This window comes from Schistocerca nitens, chromosome 5, assembly GCF_023898315.1.
Source record: "Schistocerca nitens isolate TAMUIC-IGC-003100 chromosome 5, iqSchNite1.1, whole genome shotgun sequence".
NCBI lineage: Eukaryota > Metazoa > Arthropoda > Insecta > Orthoptera > Acrididae > Schistocerca > Schistocerca nitens.
The window spans coordinates 278,663,348-278,689,364 of record NC_064618.1 but is presented as its reverse complement, the minus strand read 5'-3'; the positions used below and the strand labels follow the sequence as shown (position 1 = coordinate 278,689,364).

The 26,017-nt window shown below is 39.3% G+C and overlaps 1 protein-coding gene across 2 annotated transcripts in view; it reads left to right on the top strand.

Moving 5' to 3' along the window:
* Positions 1–26,017, top strand: part of LOC126260953 (2-amino-3-ketobutyrate coenzyme A ligase, mitochondrial) — a 71,669-nt gene that overhangs the window by 10,096 nt on the left and 35,556 nt on the right. The window contains exons 2-5 of one of the 2 annotated variants that reach the window (XM_049958466.1): positions 14,450–14,611; positions 15,934–16,166; positions 20,470–20,571; positions 20,729–20,936. In XM_049958466.1, the coding sequence (XP_049814423.1) occupies position 14,611; positions 15,934–16,166; positions 20,470–20,571; positions 20,729–20,936 (544 nt within the window). In that variant the 5' untranslated portion in view covers positions 14,450–14,610. The remainder of the gene's footprint in view (positions 1–14,449; positions 14,612–15,933; positions 16,167–20,469; positions 20,572–20,728; positions 20,937–26,017) is intronic. The other variant, XM_049958465.1, reaches the window with a different exon arrangement.

Sequence of the window (26,017 nt, the reverse complement as noted above, 5' to 3'; positions counted from 1 at the left end):
GGGTCAGTATTACCTTGCATGTTTCTACATTTCTCTGGAATCCAAACCAATCTTCCCCAAAGTCAGCTCCTACCAGTTTTTTCCATTTGTCTGTAAAAATTTCGTATTAGCACACACATCAAAAAAAGTTTGGCATCACCACGGTTCCCAGAACTCCTGAAGATAGATGTTGACTGTGGATATTGTATCACAGACATAGTCCCTGTGACTATTCAGAGATGTAACTAAACCCACCCAAAGATGTAAACAACCATGCATGAGCAGCACCTATTAGACAGAGGGAGTCTGACAGCCGATCACCAGGAAGGAGGTACACGGCTCGTGTTATTTGTAGTTCAACCATGCCTAGACAGTCAATACTGTGGTTCAGTTATGTCTGCATTGTTACTTTGTGCCAGGAAGGGCTCTCAACAAGGGAAGTGTCCAGGTGTTTCGGAGTGAACCAAAGCGATATTGTCTGGACGTGGAGGAGATACAGAGAGACAGGAACTGTGGATGACATGCTTTGCTCAGGCTGCCCAAGGGCTACTACTGCAGTGGATGACCACATGGCTTGGAGGAACCCTGACAGCAATGCCACCATCTCGAATAATCCTTTTCGTGCAGCCATGTTACGACTCAAACTGTGTGCAATAGGCTGCATTATGCGCAACTTCACTGCCAACGTCCATGGCGAGGTCCATCCTTGCAACCATGACACCATGCAGTGCAGTACAGATGGGCACAAAAACATGCTGAATGGACTGCTCAGGATTGGCATCATGTTCTCTTCAGTGATGAGTGTCACATATGCCTTCAACCAGACAATTGTCGGAGATGTGTGTGGAGGCAATCTGGTCAGTCTGAACGCCTTAGAGACACTGTCCAGTGACTGCAGCAAGGTGGAGGTTCCCTGCTGTTTTGGGGTGGCATTATGTGTGGCCAGCATACGCTGCTGGTGGTCACGGAAGGCACCGTAATGGCTGTATAATATGTAAATTCCATCCTCCAACTGATAGTGCAACCATATTGGCAGCATATTGGCGAAGCATTAGTCCTCATGGATGACAACTTGTGCCCGCATGATGCACATCTTGTGAATGACTTCCTACAGGATAAAGACACCACTCGACTTGAGTGGCCAGCATGTTCTCCAGACATGAATCCTATTCAACATGCCTGGGATAGAATGAAAAGGGCTGTTTACGGATGACGTGACCCACCAATCACTCTGAAGGATCTACACAGAATTGCCATTGAGGAGTGGGACAATCTGGACCAACAGTGCCTTGATGAACTTGTGAATAGTATGTCATGATGATTACAGGCATGCATCAATGCAAGAGGATGTGCTACTGGGTATTAGACGTACCAGAGTGTACCGCAGTCTGGACCACCACTTCTGAAGGTCTCGCAACATGCAATGTGTGGTTTTCATGAGCAATAAAAAGGTCGGAAATGATGTTAATGTTGATCTCTGTTTCAATTTTCTGTACAGATTCCAGAACTCTTGGAACCGAGATGATGCAAAACTATTTTTGATTTGTGTATTTTGTAACCGTGAGTTATTAAACTGATAGTTCGATAATTTTCAGACCTCTCAGCACAGCTTTCTTTGGAATTGGAATTATTATATTCTTCTTGAATTCTGAGGGTAATTTGCCTGTCTCATACATCTTGCACACCAGGTGAATGAGTTTTGTCATGGCTGGCTCACCCAAGGCTATCAGTGCTGCTGATGGAATATCATCTACTCCTAGGACCTTGTTTTGACTTTCAGAGGTCTGTCAAGTTCTCATACTTTCAGAACCCTGTCAAATTCTTCTCACAGTATCATATCTCTCATCTCATCTTCATCTATGTCCTCTTCCCTTTCTCTGATATTGCCTTCAGGTTCATCTCCCTTATATATTCCTTCCATCTTTTAGCTTTCCCTCTTTTGCTTAGGAATGGTTTTTCATTTGAGCTCTTGATATTCATATAGCTGCTTCTCTTTTTCCCCAAAGGCATCCTTAATTTTCATATAGGTGGTATCTATCTTTCACCTAGTGAAATAAGCTTCTGAAGCTTTACATTTGTCTGCTAACCATTCCTGCTTACCCATCTCACACTTCCTGTCAATCTCATTTTATAAAAGTTTGAATTCCCTTTCTCCTGCTTCATTTACTGCATTTTTGTATTTTCTCCTTTCATCAGTTAATTTCAATATCCCTTGTGTTATCCAACGATTTCTACTAGGCCTTGACTTTTTACCTATTTGTCCTCTGCTGCATTCACTATTTCATCTCTTAAAGCTGCCCTTTCATCTGCTACTGTATTCCTTTCTCCTCTTCTAGTCAACTGTTGTGTAATACTGCATCTGAAAGACTCAGCAACCTCTGATTCTTCCAACTTATCCAGGTCCCATCTCTTTAATTTCTTACCTTTTTGTAGTTTCTGCAGTTTTAATCTACAGTTCATAATCAATAAATTGTGGTCATAGCCCACATCTGCCCCTGAAAAGTCTTACAGCTAAAAATCTGGTTCCAAAATCTCTGTCTCATGATTATATAATCAATCTATTACCTTCCAGCTTCTCCAGGTCTCTTCTGCATATACAACCTTCTTCCAGATTGTTAAACCAAGTGTTGTTGTTGTTGTTGTTGTTGTTGTCTTCAGTCCTGAGACTGGTTTGATGCAGCTCTCCATGCTACCCTATCCTGTGCAAGCTTCCTCATCTCCCAGTACTTACTGCAACCTACATCCTTCTGAATCTGATTAGTGTATTCATCTCTTGGTCTCCCTCTATGACTTTTACCCTCCACGCTGCCCTCCAAAGCTAAATTTGTGATCCCTTGATGCCTCAGAACATGATCTACCAACCAGTCCCTTCTTCTTGTCAAGTTGTGCCACAAACTCCTCTTCTCCCCAATTCTATTCAATACTTCCTCATTAGTTATGTGATCTACCCATCTAATCTTCAGCATTCTTCTGTAGCACCACATTTTGAAAGCTTCTATTCTCTTCTTGTCCAAACTAGTTATCGTCACTTCCATACATGGCTACACTCCATACAAATACTTTCAGAAACGACTTCCTGACACTTAAACCAAGTGTTAGTGATTATTAAATTATGCTCTGTGCAAAATTCTATCAGGTGGGTTCCTCTTTTGTTCCTTTCCCCCAGCCCTTATTCACCTACTAATTTCCCTCATCTAACATGCCATGCTTCGAACTGCAGAATGGATATTTGTCATAAAGGGCCACATACTATTGTATCTGCTATTGTATCAGCAAAAATAATGCATAATGATGAAATCATTTATAATTCAGCTAATAAATCAAAGGCTATGTGGAGTGTTATAAAAAAAGAATGTGGAGAATACAGACAACCTTGCAAAAATATAACACTATCACATAAAAATAAAAAAGTAACAAACCCCTTAGAAGTAGCCAACACATTTAACAACTTTTTCACAGGTGTTGCTGAAAATATGTCACAATCAAACTTTAAGAGCACCCAGGCAAATGAATATAAAATAAGTGCATGTAGAGGATCAATGTACATCAGTTCTGTTTCACAAGATGAAGTAGCTAAAGCAATAAAAGGACTAAAAAGTTCCAAATCGGTAGGTATTGATGGTATACCTGCAACAATGTTAAAGAAGAGCGCATCAAACCTAATTGAAGTACTCACACATTTATGCGACTGCTCACTTCAGGCAGGCACTTTCCCTGATGTGTTGAAAACATCAAAAGTTATTCCTGTATATAAAAAGGGGGATAAAGACAGTGTAAATAACTACAGACCCATCACAATTTCCTCCTGCATCTCTAAAGTACTGGAAAAAGTTATGTATGAGAAACTTATGAAATTTATAAATAAAAACAGCATCCTATGTAATGAACAACATGGATTCAGAAATAAGAGGTCAACGACAACTGCAGTCTATGAGTGCATCAATTCCATCCTAAACCTGATGGACAAAAAACAGGAAACAATAGGAGTCGTTATTGACTTGTCAAAAGCTTTTGACATGGTGGACCATAAAATTCTGCTTTCAAAGTTAGAAAGATATGGTATTTGAGGTCTGTCCAACAAGCGGATTAGTTCCTTCCTGACTAATCGTATGCGGGCAGTGTGCGTCAAGCACACAAATATTGAACTAAAAACTGTATCTAATCACTTATCTGACTATAAACAAATAAAATGTGGTGTACCCCAAGGATCATTATTGGGGCCCCTTCTGTTTCTTCTGTACATAAATGATCTAAGCTTAAATACTGATGCACACAAAACAATCATATTTGCAGATGACACCTAAAAGTAGACGATGATGAACAGTTACAGCAGACAGTAAACATGGTCACCAAACAACTTAGCAGCTGGGCATGGAGTAATCAGCTTGTAATAAACAGTAAGAAAACCGTTGCTCTAAAATTCCACAATGTTCCTAACAAGGACATGTTTATCCCATCAGTCTCTATCAATGACGAACCAGTTGGAAACAGTACTGAAACCAAATTCTTAGGACTTTGGCTGCAGAGTAACATCAGATGGAATAAGCATATTGAATATCTCAATGCAGAACTGAGCAAAACATGTTACCTTCTTTGTTCATTAAAATCATGCTGTAGTGAGAAAACAGTATTGAATGCATATCATGCGTACTTTCATTCTCGTCTTAGATATTGGGTCACCTTCTGGGGAAACTCTAAAACAACTAATAGCACTTTTAAACTACAAAAAAGGGCCATTAGAATATTGTTTGGGTGCAAGCCTAGAGACTCTTGTAAACCCCTGTTTAAGAAATCTGGTATTCCTCCATTACCATGTGTATACATTATGGAAACCCTTTTGTTCTTTAAATTAAATGTAATAGGCAAGGACCGGAGACTGCAAAAAAACTGTGATATACATGAGCACTTTACCAGACAAAACAGAAACTTACATATGACTCAAATCAGCACAGCACTGTGCCAAAAAGGTACTTTTCACGTGGGAGTTCAGCTTTGTAACAAACTTCCTGAAAACATAAAGGTTATCACTGAGGTCAATACATTTGGAAAATCTCTAAAGTCATATTTACAGCATCACTGCTTTTACTCCATTCAAGAATATTTAAATCTATGAAATGTGTTATATAAATACTTACGTGTAAAGTGTATTATTGTAAGCTTAAATATGTATGCCTTGAAATGACTTTCAGCATGTATATTTATAACTTGACTTGTCCAATGTCTTATGCATAAGCTGCTATGTAGACAGCAGGACCAATAAAATACAATCTACAATCTGCAATCTGACAATGGCCTACATTTCACATCTGATGAGTTCCATTGTTTTTGTCATAAGAAAAGCAGAGTGGTTGATCAAAATGTCCAAGACTCAAAGTAACACAATGATGATGATAGTGACTTCTGATGTATTCATGGCATGCCTTCTTGCTTTATATAGATCCATTCCTGTACAGAACCATATACCAGCAGAGGCACCATACCCATTTGACCTTCTGCCCCTATCAAGCAATCCCATTCCTTGCAGCCATGGAGGTACTACTGTATTGGTTCTCTAGTTTGGGGTTATTCTGGGTTGGACTCAAGGAGTTGTCACTGGCCACATGTTAAATGAAGTATCAGCCAAACAAGAACATTTCCTCAGTCATAAGAATCATCTCCATTCATGAGAACTAAATATTACACCCCAAAATACAATCCTGTCAGGCCATAGTAACTTCTCAAGACTACCACCAGTGCCAGCTATGCCATACACCTGGTCCAGATGCATACTGTCACTTTATCTATTTGCAAGTTTCTTGTATCCATCCCCCGTGTGTCATGGGTATGGCCTCCATCCATGCCATGGGCCCATTATGTCGAGATCATAGGAAATGGACTATGAGGAGCCTATGGAGATAAAGCCACTACCACCAGTTGTGGAACTTTCATCTCCACTGGACGAAAAATTCCCTGAGGCTCTTCACATGCAGCCAGTTATGATTAATAGAGCCTCTGGCAGCAATTCTGACCTCCCCTGTGCTCCTTGTATCATCAGCTCCAGTTATATCATGGGCAATACCATTCTTAAGGTCTGTTTAAAAGGTGGAAGTGATCAAATATCCTGCCACTCCAGCAATATCTTGGCAAACTCATAGAGATATTATTTGTATGGCTCAAAGTTACGATTTTGGTAGCCATGACTCATGAGATCTGGCAGACATGCCACTTGTGGATGTTTGTTAAATCACACCAGTTTGAGTTCATGTTGCTTGCAGTCACATCATTCACTCTCTACTACATTTACAGCCATAGTGTTAGCATGAACTTTGGTTTCCACTTATTATGAAGATTTTGAACTAGATTACAGCACAAAAGGGCATTGTCCTTAGCCGGCCGCTGTGGTCTAGCGGTTCTAGGCGCTCAGTCCGGAACCGCGCGACTGCTACGGTCGCAGGTTCGAATCCTGCCTCGGGCATGGATGTGTGTGATGTCCTTAGGTTAGTTAGGTTTAAGTAGTTCTAAGTTCTAGGGGACTGATGACCACAGATGTCAAGTCCCATAGTGCTCAGTGCCATTGTCCTTACATCACATTCCTCAATCCAGCAACACTCCTAGCCTCAATCTGCCTAGGCCCTATCTTGACCTCACAGTCCATGTGTGCCTGGATCTTGCAATGAAGTTCAGACCAACTTTTATCCTTACACTTCATTCATTTCACACTTGTTCTTTTCAATGGTCAGATCAATGTCTCAATGATTCAATGGTCTGTAAGAGTAACCTTTCTTTGTGTGAGCACAGTGGGCTATATCATCTTGGAATTGCCTGCTGAGGTTCTCCCCCCACTCCCACCCTCAACCCCCCTCTCCCCCCCCCCCTAGACAACCACATCTTCAGAGTTTTATTCAGTTGACTTAGTAGGCAGAACTGCAGTAGGCCCCCTCATCTTGCCTGTGTCTATTCACTGCCATTTGCATTCAGGAGGGCGACAGTTCAAACCCGTGTCTGGCAATCCTGGTTTAGGTTTTCCATGATTCCCCTAAATCACTTATGGCAAATGCTGGGATAGTTCCTTCGAAAGGGCATGGATGATTTTCTTCTCCATCCTTCCCTAATTTGAGCATGTGCCTGTCTCTAATGACCTTATCATCAACAGGATGTTAAACACTAATCTCTTACTCCCCCTATTCTCTGTCAAGCTGCATTTCAACAATGACAATTTTGCTTTTGCTGTTAAAATAGCAAGCATGAAAATTGTTGAGGGCACACAGAACACACCAAATTGTGCTGTGATCTTCAGGTGAAATAATGATGCCAGGGGGATAAATTATATCCCTAAAATACCCCCACTGGAAAGAGCTGATGGACTGATTTCAGGAGACTGGGCCAGCCATTCAATCAGATTGTGTTGTCTGATCCACTTTCTGAGAATTTCTGGTGCAACTAATTCCATACTGTCCCAGTGTTGAGGGGGTGATCCATACTGCTGCTACCGCAACTGATCAGAGTAACTTCACTCTTGTAGTAAAGGTTGACAGTGTCCCTTATGTGGTTCAGGTAATTGTCACTGTTGACACTGTCTCCAAAGATTAGAAGGCCAATGACACTTAGGTATATGACATTTCATAAGAACTTTTCTTGCCATATTCAATAACCACCTTTGGAATCAACTCTGCCAGCAAACACAATATTATGTTGGTTCATATTACCAGACAGGTAAACTATTACTTTATCAGTCCTCTCAACACCATATTCTAACCATGGATCCTATTGGCAAGCCAGTCTTAAGAAAACTGAAGGAAATGATAAGGATCATATTCATTCAACCTGTTGACACCTGTCAGATGATGTAACTTCAATTTAGTATCTCTGAGCATTCACTGTATTGACATTTTATGAATTGTCGGCATTTCCGACAGATGGAGTGTTGATATTTTAGTTAGATCATAATGATGTGGAATGAGCCATTTTACATCCACATTGCAAATTAAATGGTACATATACTTATCTTCTGAACATTCTAAGTTTTTGTCCACCATTTACTCATTACAGCAATAGAAATTCTTCAATGGAATAGAAGGAGTTGTCAGGAAGAAGCTTTGCTAGTTGTAGCATAGCAAGCTGGGACCCATTCCTTTTCGGTTTTGTTATTTGCATTCTTAAACAATATTTTTTTACCTTCTTAATTATCATTATTGTTAGTGAGAATTATGCCATAAGATAAAGCTGTCATTTTGTAGTTCTGGGTATAAGACCAAGCCCAACTCTGATAATTAAATTTGTCAGAATAATTTCCTAATTTATTTGAACCATTTCATGTTACTAGTTTTGCTAAAGCTCTGTTCAATTAACTAACAGTAATCTTTTCCTATTTCAGTCACATTGTTGACATGTAGACAGATGTAATTACTATATTACTGATAAAGTTTCTATCTACATCTGTACTTTGCAAACCACTGCGAGTTTGCATGGCAGAGGGTATGTCCCATTGTACCAGTTATTAGGGTTTCTTCATTTTTTCATTTTGTGAAATGCACCATTTTACATTTCTGAACATTTAGAGTAAGTTTCCAATCTCTGCACCAGGTTGAAATCTTATCAAGATTTGACAGTATTTATGCAGCTGCTTTCAGCAGTACTTCATTATAGATAACTGCATCATCTGCAGAAAACCTGAGATTATTAGTAATATTGTCTACAAGGCCACTGATATACAACATGAAGAGCAAGGATCCCAACACACTTCACTAGGGTACACCCAAAGTTAGGTCTGCATCTGACAGTAACTCTCCATCCAAGATAACAAGCTGTGTCCTCACTACCAAAAAGTCCTCAGTCCAGTTACCCCATATGATCAAACTTTTGACAATAAGCATATGTGCTTTTTGGAACTCAAGAAATACTGCATGTACTTGTTTACCTTGATTCAAAGCTTTCAGTATGCCATGAGAGAAAAGTGCAAGTCAGGTTTCACATGATCAATCTTTTCAAACTCCATGCTGGATGGCATTAAGCAGATCATTCTGTTCAAGATACTTCATTACATCTGACCTCAGAATATGTTCTAAGACTCTACAACAAATCAGTTTCAAGGATATTGGATGGTAGTTTTGTGGATCACTTCTACTACCATTCTTGTAGATGGTTGTGACCTGTGCCATTTTCCAAGAAATGGGCATAGTTTTTTCGTTTGAGGGATCTACAATATAGTATAGTTAGAAGAGGGGCTAACGCAGCAACAAATTCAGAATAAAATCTGATATGGACTCCATTGGGACCTGGAGCTCCATTCAGTTTTAACGATTTCAGCTGTTTCTCAGCACCACTGACACTAATACTTATTTCATTCATCTTTTCAGTGGTATGAGGATTAAATTGGGGCAATTCTCTTGGGTTTTCCTGTGTAAAGCAATGTTTGAAAATGGAGTTAAGGATTTCAGCTTTTGCTTTGCTACCCTCAATTTCTAGTCTTGTGTCATTCGTTGCCAAACAATATCACATGCAGCTTCAGTTTCTATCACAGTGGATTTGAGTTTCTTCTGTCGTGAAACAAATACACCAGCGCCATTTCCCATTTGCCTTTCCTTTTGATATACACTTAAATTCTCCCCAAAAATCTCACTGCTGTCAATTTTTTATTTCAGCCAGCTTTCTGTACCTAGAATTAAGTGAGCTTCACTAATTTCATGAGTACTTCAGAAGTTAGTTCAAAAGTCAGGATAATAACCCTTAGAAATCCTTAAAGTATTCATGTAGCTAATTTCCAAAATATGATATGAACATCAGCACTTAATTAGTTTCCATGTAATTAACACTTTTATGTGTGGTTTTGTTTAAATAGCTATTTTTGTGGTTTTCATCATCAGGAAGGCTTACCTTAGTCAAAATTCTTATCAAACATAAAGTTCAGATCAAAATCAATCTTCCTGCACTGTTCAGTTAATTTGGGATGTAAAATTTTGATTATAAATTATTGAAATTTCGTATTTAACAATGTGAAACTTTAGTAGCCATTTTTGAGAAACTAGGTAAGCACTGGGCCTGAAGCCATTTTTAGGTCAGTCTGTTGAGAAATGTAACTTATGTTGAACAGAACTGTAATAATGGTGCAACGATGTGTTGTTGTGAATAAGAAGACAGACAGTGAAGTAGGGCAGTTAATAAATATTACTGATTAACTTTAATATAAATGTGCCACATATATTGTTCATCTGAGTGAGACTGTTGTACGCTAGTTAGGTTATACTGCCTGGTGACCATTGTTGTATGATTAGAAGGTACTGTATGTGCATACATGGTAAATGGAACTTAATTAAATAATTAAGACACGGACTGGCCACAACTAATTCAGTGAGGGGAATCTGTTTTTTGTGGGAGTGAAACCTGTGAAACCAAGTGTGTGTGTGTGTGTGTGTGTGTGTGTGTGTGTGTCAGCCACATTATTGGATATAGATAGCGCTGTACCCACCCACATCTACAGCCAATTTTTCACTGCGATCGCTACCACTGAGGAACTACAAGCTAATTTATGACCAAGTATGTCACAAGTCTGTTTTCAAATTTTGGTTTGCTGTCTGTCAGATGTTTTGTATCACTGGGTAAGTGATAAAAATGTTTGTTATAGCAATGTACATCCATTTTTGTGCTAAAGACAATCTTAATGTTGAGTTATGAATGTCAGTTTTCATTCAACGCACACAACTGCCAACTACAGCATCTTGGGCCAGCATTCTGGCTCATGATGCTGGAGCTAGCAGTCATGCATGCATGAGGTGTGCTTGCTTGTGTTTATGAATGGTGTTTGTCTTTCTTTTCGTGGTGAGGGTTGTGGCCAAAAGCTTTATGTAAGGGTCTTTTAATTGTGCATGTCTGCAATTTAATGTGTCTTCTTTATGGTAATTCGCGATCTGTCTTTTCCTTCATTGTTGATATTCCTACCTGGAGTTTCCATTGTTTGATTTCATTTTTCCTTTTTTTATTGTAGTTACTTACTGCAGTGTTCCTTTTGAACTGTAGTGGATTATTTACAACAAATTTCATGAGGAAATAAATATACTGTGAAACAGCAACCAGAATGCCCAACTCCTTCAACACATGTCTACAAGATGATCATGGGTGACCATCACACATTATCCTTACAGCATGTTTTCGAAAACGAAGATTTTCTTTCTTAAAGATGAGTTGTATTTGTGGGGATGGCAATACTAACACCTGCTTCTTGTTCTTGGATGTGTTGACAGTTTATTACCTCCCCAAATATGGTGTGCCCAGTAAAGTGGCAGTCACATCTAAATTTTTGTTTAAACATGGAATGGTCTTCATCTTTGGTCCATCCAATGCATTTTCATGGTACACTACTGGCCATTAAAATTGCTACACCAAGAAGAAATGCAGATGATAAACGGGTATTCATTCAACAAATATATTATAGTAGAACTGATATGTGATTACATTTTCACGCAATTTGGGTGCATAGATCCTGAGAAATCAGTACCCAGAACAACCACCTCTGGCCATAATAAAGGCCTTGATATGCCTGGGCATTGAGTCAAACAGAGCTTGGATGGCGTGTACAGCTTCAACACGATACCACAGTTCATCAAGAGTAGTGACTGGCATATTGTGATGAGCCAGTTGCTCAGCCACGAATGACCAGATGTTTTCAATTGGTGAGAGATCTGGAGAATATGCTTGCCAGAGCGGCAGTCAAACATTTTCTGTATCCAGAAAGACCCGTACAGGACCTGCAACATGTGGTCATGCATTATCCTGCTGAAATGTAGGGTTTCACAGGGATCGAATGAAGGGTAGAGCCACGGGTCATAACACATCTGAAATCTAACGTCCACTGTTCAAAGTGCCGTCAATGTGAACAAGATGTGACCAAGACGTGTAACCAATGGCACCCCATACCATCACGCCAGGTGATACTCCAGTATGGCGATGATGAATACACGCTTCCGATGTGCGTTCACCGTGATGTCGCCAAACACGTATGCGACCATCATGATGCTGTAAACAGAACCTGGATTCATCCGAAAAAATGACGTTTTGCCATTCTTGGACCCAGGTTCGTTGTTGAGTACACCATTGCAGGCACTCCTGTCTGTGATGCAGCATCAAGGGTAACCGCAGCCATTGTCTCTGAGCTGATAGTCCATGTTGCTGCAAACATCATCGAACTGTTCATGCAGATGGTTGTTGTCTTGCAAACATCCCCATCTGTTGACTCAGGGATCGAGATGTGGCTGCACAATCCCCTACAGCCATGTGGATAAGATGCTTATCATCTCGACTGCTAGTGATACGAGGCCATTGGGATCCAGCAAGGCATTCCGTATTACCCTCCTGAACCCACCGATTCCATATTATGCTAACAGTCATTGGATCTTGACCAACGCAAAAAGCAATGTTGCGATACAATAAACTGCAATCACAACAGGCTACAATCCAACCTTTATCGAAGTTGGAAATGTGATGGTACGCATTTCTGCTCCTTGCACAAGGCATCACAATAACGTTTCACCAGGCAATGCTGGTCAACTGCTGTTTGTGTATGAGAAATCGGTTGGAAACTTTCCTCATGTCAGCACATTGTAGGTGTCGCCACTGGTGCCAACCTTGTGTGAATGCTCTGAAAAGCTAATGATTTGCATATCACAGCATCTTCTTCCTGTCGGTTAAATTTCGCATCTGTAGCACATCATCTTCGTGGTGTAGCAATTTTAATGGCCAGTATGTATATATGGTGATGAACTTCCCACGAGTTTTCAGTTGTTGATCACAGGCATACACAATACTCATTGTGCCAGAGGAATACTGCTAGTTGCCACTTCAGAAGTTCTATCTGCAACCTTTAAGAAATGAGCACTTTAGAAGATTGTAATATGACACTCTGCTAAATGTTCAAAGTAAAGCTAGTCACATATGTTCTTCTGCTACACATTATTGTGATTCAACCTTCAGTCCACTACTTATGGGACATTGGTATGTTACAACAAATGAAAATTACTATCAAACTTCGACTCAAACCTGGATCTCTTGCTTGTCATGATCCATATTTAAGTGCAAGTTGTACATAAAGATTCATTTGCTAAGACAAATTTTTTATACCTCTCTCCAGCACATTTATTCCTTGATGATATTTGTTGCTAATAATAGAAATCAGTTTCAGTTAAATTATACTTTAGACAACCAAAATACAAGAACAAAAAGTTATTCCCATGTGCAGTAGGCCTATGCCTTCTCTTCTTGATTTCATGGTGGGTTCTTGCACTTCACTTTGAAATTCTTCAACAAACTCTCTTCTGATGTAAATCAAGACATTGAGAATTCTAATAAATTCAAAAGAAAACTAAAAAATATCTTTATAGTCAGTTCTTGTATAATTTTGAGGGTTGAAGATTTCTTGTAGCCAAATGACTTATAGAAATATTGTTTCTACATAGCCCTTTATTTATAGTTTATCAATAACTGTTGTTCAATGATAAATATTAATATTGACATTTAGATATTAAACTACTAACAGAAGATAAACAGCAGGTTTTTAATACAAGATCTAGTAGAATGAACAGTATGATCTGAGTCACACAATATGGTGTTTGTCTTGCAGCTGCATGAAACATACATGCACACTGCATATTGAGGAAAGACGGCCATTTGTAATTATGGCCCCAAGGAGTTCAGAGCATCAAGCATTTACCTCGAGCATATTTCAAAAGTAATGAGTCTCCAATCACAGTTCAGTGACTCTTTTGTCACTGTGCAATTTGAAACAACATGATAAGGTCCTGGATCTTTCAATAACTGTACAATTGGTGCAACAATTCAAGAGTACTACAGCTTGAGCAAGGAAGGAAAGTCCAGGGAAATGGAAGACAGTGGACTGCAGAGCGAGCGAAGGAGGCGCATCAAGCACTCATCTAAAATCCTCACCATTCTGCTGCCAGATATGCTTTGGCACTAACAACAGTGCAATGTTACCTGCCATCATCCATGATAACCTGCACATTTACCCATACAAATTGTAGGTCATACAGAAACTAAATAAACAAGATAAAATTGCCTGGTAAATCTTCAGCTTACATTTCCTTGAATTTTTAGCAGAAAACCTGCAGATATGAAAATATAAATTGATCTCAGGTGACACCCATTTTTATCTAGATAGTGGTGTAAGTAAACAGCATTACAGATACTGGGCATCACACAGGCGAGATAAATCTCCTCAGTTGTGAGAGAAGCCCCTGCACTGTGAACATGTGACTGTGTAGTGCAACATGGTTTTGTGTGGCATCATTGGTCCATATTCTTTTGAGGATCTTTATTTACATTCAGTAACAGTTACTAGGGATCACCACATCCTAATGTTAAATGACTATCTCCTTCCAAAGTTGAACAGCGACATATGTTTCCAACAGGATTGTGAAAGATCTCATACAGCCCATCAGTTGATGTACATCTTGGGGTATCATTTTTCTGGTTGATTTTTTTCCAGATTTTGAGACATTGATAGGCCAGAACAATCACCCAATTTTACTGCCCTGACTTCTTCTTGTGGGTGTGTCTGAAGAGTCAAATGTATGCTACACAACATCATATCATGGCTGAAATCCAGGAAAGGACTCACACAGCTGTGGAGTAGATCTCATTGAACTGAGTGAGTGCAGCACTTTATTTATGTGTATATTGATGAGTTCCCTAGGAACAAGGCAGTGCAGCGGCCAGCACACTCCACTCAAATTAAGCAGGAGCGATGTTCTCTCCCTTTTTAATCCATTCCACATCTTTGCAATTTCTATTTCATCACATCTTTGCAGTTTTTCCTTCATAGTGGGATCTATAGGCTATGATGAATGAATAAATGCATAAAACAGTCTGTACCGAAGGATGGCGAGTTCAGTCTTGCTCATACCAATATCTGTCCTATCTGAGTTTTGCAGCAGACACTATATAGGGAAGGAAAAATAAAACTGGCCCAGAAAATTATATTTAATTGACCCTTGTTAATGAACAGAAGAACTGCACTCCCATAAAATGCTGGAAACCATGTTTTCAGTGCACCAATTGGTTGTTGCTGCATGTATGCTCATACACATCTCTCACATGCTCTGTTCTGAGTACTTGGTTGTGTCATTATTTTTGAGTTTGTGAGAGGAGCACAAAACGGCGCTCATGATAAAACAGTGTCTGTTCATTGCTGAGTGTTATACAAAGTACAGTTAATGGAAAATGTGTTTGGAACTGTTTGTATAAAAGCTTAAAACTGGAAGTGTTTTGGCAAAACCTCCAGCAAAGTCTGCAATGCAAAACTTAATGGCAAAAGGCACAAAACAGACCCTGTAGTGAATAAAAACCACAACTTCAGTAACATAGGTTAGCCCTGCATCAGTCTTGCTGTAAGTATAAATACTTTACAGGCCTGTTTTATTTGGCCACTCTGACCTAACAAGGCATTGTACTCTAATGACCTGTATAAAATCACAAACTTTGTATGTAATAAAAGAAACAGTCAATTGCCAATGTTCTACTAAGCACAAAATTAGGTACAGCTAACATGAAACAAACAGTTTCAAGACATTTGACAACTGCAAAGGGAAGCAAAATGACCAAAATATAGCAAGCATGGTTTTAATGAGATAACATATTGTTTGTAGAGATGAGAGTTTCTTTTTGGGTGCAGGGGTATGAGAGAGAACATGAGCAAAAGAACAAATGCTAAAGCTGATGGCTCTTAGAAAACACTGTATGCTGTGAAATGCACGTTAAATTTTATTAAAAATCATTGAACTTCTTTGATAAAATTTCTTGTTTTAAGGGAGCACTTGTCTTTGTGAATAAAGCACGCACTCTTCACACACACACACACACACACACACACACACACACACACACATCTATGCAAACATGCACAGATGCATGCAACAGAAGGAGAAAATGCTAGTCTTAATGTTTCAATATATGTGTTTTCCATGCTCACAGTGACATCACGTTTTCTGATACAGTCCAAGGATGTAGCACTGTATCGGGGTGTGCAGTCAAATGCAAGTGAACACCTTAAAAGCATTTTACGTGAGGAAATAAATAACATAAAAGCAGCTGGTACATGGAAGGAGGAAAGGATTATCACATCAAGCCAAAGCACTTTGATCAGTGTTGCTGGTCAAAACACTAAGATACTGAATTTCTGTGCCAATAATTATCTTGGTTTATCAGTAAGTATAGTGCAGTTGCATACAAATTATCTATGGATTTTATAACAATGCAATCTATGCTTTCATACTTTTATTTTATTACTTCAGCTGTAACAGTACACTCATTAATAATAGTTATTTTTTACTTATTCTTGTATAGTAGTTCTGTCATACAGCAATACTTCAGGTACATTCAAACTAAACAAAATCATCTTCACAGTCAGCAGTGATTCATGGTTTCCTGAGAGGTACCACAAAATTATAAATATTGTTGTTGTTGTGGTATTCTGACCAAATACTGGTTTGATGCAGCTCTCCATGCTATTCTATCCTGTGCAAGCCTCTTCATCTATGTTACAACTCTGTCTCACTCCCTTCTCAACCACTGCTTCCCTCTCATGCCCCTCGACTCTTACAAGTGCCTTCTGGTTTCTGTACAAATTGTAAATAGACTTTCATTTCCGTTATTTTACACCTGCCACCTTCAGAATTTGAAAGAGAGTATTCCAAACAAATTGTCAAAATTTCGTTAAGTATACAAATGCTAGAAACGTAGATTTGCCTTTCCTTAACCTAGCTTCTAAGAAAGGTCATATGTTAGTATTGCCTCACATGTTCCTACATTTCTATGGAATCCAAATTGATCTTTCCTAAGGTCAGCTTCCACCAGTTTTTCCATTCATCTCTAAACAATTCTTGTTAGTATTTTGCAACCATGACTTATTAAACTGATAGTTCAGTAATTTTCACACCTCTCAGCACCTGCCTTCTTAGGAGTTGAGATTATTATATTCTTCTTGAAGTCTGAGAGTATTTCCCCTGTCTCCTATATCTTGCCCACCAAGTGGAAGAGTTTGGTCATGGCTGGCTCTCCCAAGGCTGTCAGTAGTTCTAACGTAATGTCGTCTACTCCCGGGGCCTTGTATCTACTTAGGTCTTTCAGTGCTCTGGAAAATTCTTCACTCGTAATCATATCTCCCATCTCATCTTCATCTACATCCTCTTCCATTTCCGTAATATTGCCCTCAAGTACATCGCCCTTATATAGACCCTCTATATACTCCTTCCATCTTCCAGCTTTCCCTTCTTTGCTTAGGACTAGTTTACCATCTGAGCTCTTGATATTCATACAGTATGTTCTTTTATGCTCCAAAGCTCTATTTGATTATGCTGTAGGTGGCATCTACCATATCATCCCCTGTATTTGTAATCTAGTATATATAGTATATAACAGAGGGAAACATTCTACGTGGAAAAAATATATCTAAAAAGAAAGATGATGAGACTTACCAAACAAAAGCGCTGGCAGGTCGATAGACACACAAACAAACACAAATATACACACACAAAATTTTGTGTGTATATTTGTGTTTGTTTGTGTGTCTATCGACCTGCCAGCGCTTTTGTTTGGTAAGTCTCATCATCTTTCTTTTTAGATATATTTTTTCCTAGTATATATAGTGTATTAATTAATTACAGATGTAGCTCAGACACAATTAAATAAATAAACCATATCACTAGTGATGTATGCTTCTACATCCTTACATTTGTCCTCTAGCCATTCCTGCTTAACCATTTTGCACTTTCTGTTATCTCATTTTTGAGACATTTGTATTCCTTTTTGCCTACTTCATTTACTGAATTTTTATATTTTCTCCTTTCATCAATTAAATTCAGTATTTCTTATGTTACCCAAGGATTTCTACTAGCTCTCATCTTTTTACCCACTTGATCCACTGCTGCCTTCAGTATTTCATCACTCAGAATTACACATTCTTCTTCTACTCTATTCCTGTTCCCTATTCTTGTCAATTGTTCCCTAATGCTCCCTCTGAAACTCTCTACAACCTCTAGTTCCTTCAGTTTATCCAGGTCCCTTCTTCTTAAATTCCTACCTTTTTGCAGTTTCTTCAGTTTTAATCTCCAGTTTATAACCAATAAATTGTGGTCAGAGCCCACATCTGGCCTTCAAAATGTCTTACAATTTAAAACCTGGTTCCTAAATCTCTGTCTTACCATTATATAATCAATCTGAAACCTTCTGGTGTCTCCAGATCTCTTCCACATATACAACCTTGTTTCATGAGTCTTAAACCAAGTGTTAGTGGTGATTAAATTATGCTCTGTGCAAAATTCTTCCAGGCAGCTTCCTATTTCATTCCTGTCCCCCATTCCATATTCACCTACTACTTTTCCTTCTCTTCCTTTTCCGACTTCGAATTCCAGTTCCCCATGACTATTAAATTTTCATCTCCCTTAACTATTTGAATAATTTCTTTTGTCTAATCATAGATGAAGAAGCTTGCACAGGATAGAGTAGCATGGAGAGCTGCATCAAACCAGTCTTAGGACTGAAGACCACAACAACAACAACAATCATACATTTCTTTCCCTTTCCTACTATCAAATTCCAGTCCTCCATAACTATTAAATTTTTGTCTCCCTTAACTATTTGAATAATTTATATTGTCTCATCATATATTTCTTCAATCTCTTCATCATCTGCAGAGCTAGTTGGCATATAAACTTGTACTACTGTGGTAGGGGTGGGCTTTGTGTATATCTTGGCTACAATAATGTGTTCACTAGGCTGTGTGTGGTATCTTGTCCATGTTCCTATTTTTTATTCATTGTTATACATACTCCTGCATTACTCCTATTTGATTTTCTATTTATAACCCTGTATTCACCTGATCAGAAGTACTGTTCCTCCTGCCATCGAACTTCGTTAATTCCCACTATATATAACTTTAACCCTTTCGTGGTTGATGGGTCATATATGTCCCACTAACTTTGAGCGCCAGTTTGAGTGTCGGGATATATGTTACCCAGCTCTGCATGGTGCTGCCATCTAGGGACAACTGTACTGAACCTAAGAAAATAATCGGGACTGCACTGCAAAGGCAATAGAGAAGCGGTGACTACTTTTGTTGACTGGCGTGTATATATGGCCACTGTAACGCCACTTATTTGTGTCATTCTTCACTTTCCAGTGATGTCTGAAGTAAGTAATTCATCTTATTATTAACTTAATAATCATTTTTTAGTACAAATACAGCGTGGAATGTACTTCTCAGCGACTGTACTATCTTATAATCGAAATAAAATTAGTGGGACACATGTGTCCCAGCAGACATTATTTGTAAAGATTAGCAAGACAATTGATTAATGGGTATTCATCCAGAAAAAAGAGGGGATCAATGCCCACTTTCTTCCCAGCAAAGAGAGGATTCTCTAGTGTGCCAGATGACGTCCGGCTCGTGAACATAGGCAAACATGTACCGAAAGACAGTGGCACTAGGAAGCGATGCAGATTCTGCAGCACAAACTCTAAAGAGAAGAGAACAAAAGTTGTTTGCTGCTTGTACCACTCCATGCCACACCATGTTTTTCCAAGTTTCATGGCATGTAAAGTTTTGTAAGTATTGATCATGTATCATGAAAACTGAAATGTAATGAATATTTTTTACACTGGCTCTACACAAATAAAAAGATTACATGCATGTATAATTTGTAGTTATTTTACTATCTGCAAAATCCTGTTTATGGCTAAAAAATTAAAATTACAAAATCAGTCGGTTAGCAGAAGAGGTATCTTGCATTGGTTCATGGGACATGTGTGTCCCACTTCCTGTTGTGAAAAAATGGAGAACTTAAAAAATATTTTGTTGGTGAAAATATAATAATGGGGCTGAAAAGAAACTGTTATCACCTTAATATTTTAAAAATCAGTAAAAAATGAATTTTATCCATGAAAGGGTTAACCTATCCATTTCCCTTTTTAAATTTTCTATCCACTTGCCCCATTAAGGGATCTGACATTCCACACTCTGATCTGTAGAACACTAGTTTTGTTTCTCCTGACAATAGTGTCCTTCTCAATAGTCCCCACCCAGAGATCCAAATGGGGGACTATTTTACCTCAGGAATATTTTACCCAAGAGGACACCATCATCATTTAACCATACAGGAAAGCTGCATGCCCTCAGGAAAAATTATGGCTGTAATTTCCCCTTGCTTTCAGCTGTTTGCAGTACCAGCATAGCAATGCTGTTTTGGCTGATATTACAAAGCCAGTTCAGTTAATCATCCAGACTGTTGCCCTTGCAACTACTGAATAGGCTGCTGCTCCTGTTTAGGAATCACACATTTGTCTGGCCTCTCAACAAATACCCCTCCATTGTGGTTGCACCTACGGTATGGCTATCTCTATTGCTGAGGCATGCAAGCCTCCCCACCACTGGCAAGGGGGATATTAAGCATTCATTATATGATAACAAGTACAGTTAATTTAATAGAGATAATGTAATTTGTTTTCTTTCAGAATCATCCAGAAGTAGTCCATGCAGCAAAAACAGCTCTTGAAAAATATGGTGCTGGACTGAGTTCAGTTCGTTTCATTTGTGGAACACAAAGTATACATAAGGTAAAAAAATAATATTGTTATTATCATCATCATAATCATTATTATAGTCCAACTTATTTAATCATGAGTGGAGTTGTGTTTCTTCATTGCTAAATTAATGTCTAAGATGTGATATGTGCATTGTGCTGCATACTAAGGAAATTTTCAAATCTTGCAGGAACTAGAAAAGAAAATTGCAGACTTCCATTGTAAGGAAGACACTATATTGTATCCCAGTTGTTTTGATGCAAATGGTGGCTTTTTTGAGTCAGTGCTTACACCAAAAGATGCAGTTATTTCTGATGAACTGAACCATGCTTCCATCATTGATGGTATACGTCTCTGCAAGGCACAGAAGTTCAGATACAAACACAGAGATATGGCAGGTACTCGGGTGCTATATGTGTAATCAAACAGTTTGTAACAAGTGAAATTTATTGAATCTGATGATGCCTTTTCTCAGCAGTTGTTAGAATATTTAAGACATTAGAGAATACTGGCTCTCAGGCAACAGTGTATTGAATACATGTTCACACTTGATGAATCAAATAGCAATCAGTTAGATAACTTACCACACTGTAAGTAAGAAAGAGATTGTTATTTGCATTTATAGTGATAGAGAGGTATCACAAATACTGAAGTACATTGGAAAAAAATTAACAGGCTGCCAAATTATGAGACAGGGTATTGGAATCTCAGATACATTTAAAAAAATAAATTGTAGTGTCTCTCCATCCAAACTGCTCACTTGTGAAATCCTTGAATCTGGAGCTGAAAATGTCTGATAGTTTTCTCTTATGTAGTGTACCTTGAGTAGTATAATTATATAGATTTATAAATAAATGTCAATTTTATTCTTTTACTTTGTCATATGGATATACACATGGTTGTATAGCAGCTTACTTTGGTGGACAACAAATAGCTTGAGGGAAACAAGTGCTTATGTGTTTGCAGAAGGATACATTTGTTTATTGTCCTGCAAATAGGAAAGCTTGTTTATTGTTTCACATGAATGAAACAGCTGAAATCAGCAGTATTTGTTATCCTAGATATATAAAAAGTATTAAATAATGGAGAGATATCAGCCATCCAGCCTATGCTTCAGTAGACAACATGGCTTAAAAGAAGATAGTCCAAAAAAGAGCTGCCAAATCATTGTAGATTATAAAGATTCAGGAGAAGAGTTTGAGAACTCTAGAACTTAAATAGTAAAAAAATTAAATAATAAACAATATCATGACAGAAATCTGGAAAACTAAACAAATACCGTTTGAATGGTGATGAGCACTCATCCATCCACTTCACAAGCAGGGGAACAAAACAGACCCAAATAATTACAGAAGAGTATCTCTCTTGCTTCTCACCTACAAAGTTCTGTCAAAATTACTCTTAAAAAGATTGGTAAAACAGGCAGACCCAAAGATAGAAGATTTGTTGTAGAATCATAGAAAATATTCTGAGCTCAAACATAATGAAGTATCTTGAACATAATGACCTCCTCAATGCCAGTGAGCAAGGATTCCAAAAACATCTTTCATGTGAAACCCAACTCACACTATTCTCACAAGACATACTGAAAGCTTTGGATCAAGGCCATCAGGTAGATGCAGTATTTCTTGATTTCTAAAAAGAATTTGACTCAGTATCACACCTATGCTTATTATCAAAAGTATCATCATAGAGGCTATTGAGTGAAATTTGTGATTGGACTGAGGACTTTCTGGTAGGGCGGATACAGAATGTTATTTTGGATGGAGTGTCATTGTCAGATGTAGAAATAATTTCAGGAGTGCCCCAGGGAAGTGTGTTGGGACGCTTGCTGTGCATGTTGTATATCAATGATGTTGTAGACAATATTAATAGTAAACTCAGACTTCCTGCAGATGATGCAGTTATCTATGATGAAGTACTGTCTGAAAGAAGCTGCATAAATATTCAGTCAGGTCTTGCTAAGATTTCAGCATGGTGCAAAGATTGGCAACTTGCTTTAAATGTTCAGAAATGTAAAACTGTGCACTTCACAAAATGAAAAAATGTAGTATCTTATGACTATAATACCAATGAGTGACTGGTGGAATTGGCCAACTCATACAAATATCTGGGTGTAACACCTTGGAGGGGTGTGAAATGGAATGATCACATAGGTTTAGTAGTGGGTAAAGAAGGGTATAGACTTCAGTTTATTGGTAGAATATTTTGGGAGTGCAATCAGCATACAAAGGAGATTGCTTAGAGATCTCTCATGCGACCAATTCTAGAATATTGCTCAAGTGTGTGGGACCATATCGGATAGGTTTAACGGGGGATACTGAATGTATTTAGAGAAGGGCAATGCAAATGGTCACATATTTGTTTGATCCATGGGAGAGTGTCACAGAGATACTGAAGGAACTGAACTGGAAGTCTCTTGAAGATAGATGTAAGCTATCCCGAGAAAGTCTATTAACAAAGTTTCAAGAACCAGCTGTACATGACGACTCTAGGAATAACTACAATCCCCTACATATTGCTCATATAGAGATCAGGAAGATAAGATTAGAATAATTACTGCAAGCACAGAGGCATTCAAACACTCATTCTTCTGATGCTCCTTATGTGAGTGGAATGGGAAGAAACCCTAATAACTGGTGCAATGGGACCTACCCTCCGCCATGCACTTCATGGTTGTTTGCAGAGTATAAATGTAGATGTAGTCTGCCAGAGAAGTTGTCACAGGGGATGCTCCTGCATAAAACATATCAAGAATCTTAAGTTGAATGTTCATATAAGGATCATGAGAAATACTGGGGTCACCTCAGTATATTTCAAAAAGTGGCATGACTTCAAAGCAAACAGGCCAAAGACTGTAAAATTAAATTTGTGAGTTGAATTTCTGAGACATTTTAAGTCACAAACAGAGTGACACATGATGACAGGCTTTTGCCACCACTCATCATCATTGTTTAAATACACTCCTGGAAATGGAAAAAAGAACACATTGACACCGGTGTGTCAGACCCACCATACTTGCTCCGGACACTGCGAGAGGGCTGTACAAGCAATGATCACACGCACGGCACAGCGGACACACCAGGAACCGCGGTGTTGGCCGTCGAATGGCGCTAGCTGCGCAGCATTTGTGCACCGCCGCCGTCAGTGTCAGCCAGTTTGCCATGGCATACGGAGCTCCATCGCAGTCTTTAACACTGGTAGCATGCCGCGACAGCGTGGACGTGAACCGTATGTGCAGTTGACGGACTTTGAGCGAGGGCGTATAGTGGGCATGCGGGAGGCCGGGTGGACGTACCGCCGAATTGCTCAACACGTGGGGCGTGAGGTCTCCACAGTACATCGATGTTGTCGCCAGTGGTCGGCGGAAGGTGCACGTGCCCGTTGACCTGGGACCGGACCGAAGCGACGCACGGATGCACGCCAAGACCGTAGGATCCTACGCAGTGCCGTAGGGGACCGCACCGCCACTTCCCAGCAAATTAGGGACACTGTTGCTCCTGGGGTATCGGCGAGGACCATTCGCAACCGTCTCCATGAAGCTGGGCTACGGTCCCGCACACCGTTAGGCCATCTTCCGCTCACGCCCCGACATCGTGCAGCCCGCCTCCAGTGGTGTCGCGACAGGCGTGAATGGAGGGACGAATGGAGACGTGTCGTCTTCAGCGATGAGAGTCACTTCTGCCTTGGTGCCAATGATGGTCGTATGCGTGTTTGGCGCCGTGCAGGTGAGTGCCACAATCAGGACTGCATACGACCGAGGCACACAGGGCCAACACCCGGCATCATGGTGTGGGGAGCGATCTCCTACACTGGCCATACACCACTGGTGATCGTCGAGGGGACACTGAATAGTGCACGGTACATCCAAACCGTCATCAAACCCATCGTTCTACCATTCCTAGACCGGCAAGGGAACTTGCTGTTCCAACAGGACAATGCACGTCGGCATGTATCCCGTGCCATCCAACGTGCTCTAGAAGGTGTAAGTCAACTACCCTGGCCAGCAAGATCTCCGGATCTGTCCCCCATTGAGCATGTTTGGGACTGGATGAAGCGTCGTCTCACGCGGTCTGCACGTCCAGCACGAACGCTGGTCCAACTGAGGCGCCAGGTGGAAATGGCATGGCAAGCCGTTCCACAGGACTACATCCAGCATCTCTACAATCGTCTCCATGGGAGAATAGCAGCCTGCATTGCTGCGAAAGGTGGATATACACTGTACTAGTGCTGACATTGTGCATGCTCTGTTGCCTGTGTCTATGTGCCTGTGGTTCTGTCAGTGTGATCATGTGATGTATCTGACCCCAGGAATGTGTCAATAAAGTTTCCCCTTCCTGGGACAATGAATTCACGGTGTTCTTATTTCAATTTCCAGGAGTGTATTTATCAAGAATTGGAAAAAGAAGCAGAAGGAATCCTAAATGTCATAATAAAACAAATTCAACATGAAATGTCTGGCATTTGCATATAATCTCATAAACATAATGAGCCATGGAGAGGAAGCCAAAGACATCAAGAAATTGCCACATTGAGAAACTTCCATACTCTTGGCAATAGCAAACCAAAGGAAAATTGCACAGCCTCATCCTCTCAGGTATTTTAGGAAAAGTGATTCATCCATCAGGAATTAATGTAGAGGCCAATCACAAAGGAATCAAAAATTCCAAAAATCATACATGCTCATGTGGAATTACGACAGCAAAACTCCATATTAATGAATGAAAATTTAAAGGACTACAACACAGTCATATTTCCAGAAGTACTTTACATATACAAATGACACAGATTGGTGATCAAACAAAAATTAAAGAAATGGGAACAGAAAATACTTAGAAAAAAATTTCAGTCCAATAAATAGAGAAGGAATTTGAATGAAGAGACCAACATCAGAAATGTAGAAACACACAGATAATCATGGGAATGTTCAGGACAAGAAGGATCAAATTTTATTGAGAGATTTTCCAGGATGAGTGAGAACCTAATCAAAAGAAAAATTCTTGATGTCATGCATTCAGCCAAGCAAAAACAAAATTGGCAAAGAAAGTTAAAGATGAACTTAAACAACTAAGCATGGCAGCAGATGATAAGAAAGACAGCAAAAGTTCAGGAACACCAACAACAAACACAAATTTGAAACTACAATAGTAAATAAGACGACATGATGCAAGTACACATAAGAGTGAATGAAGCAAAACTGAAAGAACCAGAGGTTGTACAGAGTTTCAGGGAGAGGTCAGGAATGGGGGAAACAAATACAGTAGAAGAAGAATGGGTAGCTTTGAGGGATGAAATAGTGAAGGCAGCAGAGGATCAAGTAGGTAAAAAGATGAGGGCTAGTAGAACTCCTTGGGTAACAGAAGAGATACTGAATTTAATTGATGAAAGGAGAAAATACAAAAATGCAGAAAATGAAGCAGGCAAAAAGGAATACAAACGTCTCAAAAATGAGATCGACAGGAAGTGCCAAATGGCTAAG